Below are 1395 nucleotides of genomic sequence, written 5' to 3'. Positions count from 1 at the left end.
TAGAAAACTGAGTTGATCTAAATATGTAAAAGTGACATTTCCAAAAAAAAGTTAAAAAAGGAAGTTGTGTTTAGATTATCAAGAATACCGTGAATATTCTGAATGTGAATATTGTATGTTCCCCTATTTCTGTATGGAGCACAGTGATTTTATATTTTTAAGCTGCTAATATTACTTTAGAAACAGGATACACACACATATACCAACAGTGTTATATGCAAGGGTATTTTTTTTTAAAATGTGGAAAATTAAAATGTAAATTTGGGGGCAAAACAATGAAATTCATGCAGTGTTTTCATAATACACATTTTATATGGACTGTAAAAAAGATCTGTACTAAACTGTTATTATATAGTGTTTTAGAAAGAGCTTTTCTGGCACCTCCCCACGAGAACATGCCTCTCGCCAAGGATCTCCTGCATCACTCTCCGGAGGAGGAGAAGAGGAAACACAAGAAGAAACGCCAGGTACAGAGCTCCAATTCCTACTTCATGGATGTCAAGTGCCCAGGTTGCTGCAAAATCACCACGGTTTTTAGCCACACAGAGACAGTCATTTTGTGTGTCAGCTGCTCCACTGTCCTCTGCCAGCCCACGGGACACAAAGCGAGGCTTACAGAAGGATGTTCCTTCTGATGGAAGCAGCACTAAGGGCACCCTGAATCAAGATGATTGGGAGACCTTCCCAATAAACACATTTTGGATACAAAGAAAGAAAGAAAGAAGGAAAGAAATATATATATATGTGGTCTTTGATTCTGTGCACAGAGGACCTAAAACCCTCAGAACCTCCAGAGTGACAGAGTGCCTTCTGCTACTCAGAAGGAGGCCCTTTGCTCACACTTTATGCTAAGGGTGCTTAAGGGTAGGGCCTAGGTAATCTTAGGTTGAGGCTGCAATTCACAAAGAAGGTGATAAGAGGGCAGGGGGCTTCTAGGCTCAGCCAGAGCCTCTTGGAAGTTGTTTTTAGGCTGTGCAAAAAATTCTCCAGGGGAAGATCTCTGAACTTACCATTCAGAGGGAACTTAGGATATCCTTCTGATATCAGAGTCTGTGGGTTTGCTTCTTAACTCTGGCTTCTGACTGCGATTGCTGAGTGATGTGGATGGGAAGCAGTGGTGATGCTCCTAATTGCTGGGAGACTACCAGGTACCAGGGAGACCAAGACTGAACTCCTGGCTCCCAACCATGACTTTGCAGTGGTGTTTATGAATTGAACTAGCGGGTAAGCCTTTCTCTTTCTCCCTCTCTGTCCCCACTTCCTCTCAAATAATTTTTTGAATAAGACATGATGACCTTCTAGGTTGGCAAATACATTCTTGTGCTTTGCAAGTGACCCACATTAGCTCAACAAAGTTAGGAGATACTGCAAGGTTAAATTTCCAGCTGTTGGATG

General features: G+C 41.8%; 1 protein-coding gene across 1 annotated transcript; it reads left to right on the top strand.

The window, feature by feature from the left end:
* Positions 1-385: 385 nt before the first annotated feature.
* On the top strand, positions 386-709 carry LOC121149904 (40S ribosomal protein S27-like). Its single transcript, XM_040970571.1, has one exon. It carries the CDS (start codon positions 396-398, stop codon positions 633-635), a length of 240 nt encoding a protein of 79 aa, XP_040826505.1. The 5' UTR covers positions 386-395; the 3' UTR covers positions 636-709.
* The last annotated feature ends 686 nt before the right edge of the window (positions 710-1395 follow it).

Source organism: Ochotona curzoniae, unplaced genomic scaffold (genome assembly GCF_017591425.1).
Source record: "Ochotona curzoniae isolate NIBS_2020 unplaced genomic scaffold, NIBS_Ocur_1.0 scaffold_4812, whole genome shotgun sequence".
Classification (NCBI taxonomy): Eukaryota; Metazoa; Chordata; class Mammalia; order Lagomorpha; family Ochotonidae; genus Ochotona; species Ochotona curzoniae.
Note: the sequence above shows the minus strand (reverse complement) of the source record. Positions and strands in the feature narration are given on the sequence as shown.

Coding starts and splice junctions, on each gene's coding strand:
- LOC121149904 (XM_040970571.1), top strand. CDS start 396: ATGCCTCTCGCCAAGGATCTCCTGCATCACTCTCCGGAGGAGGAGAAG.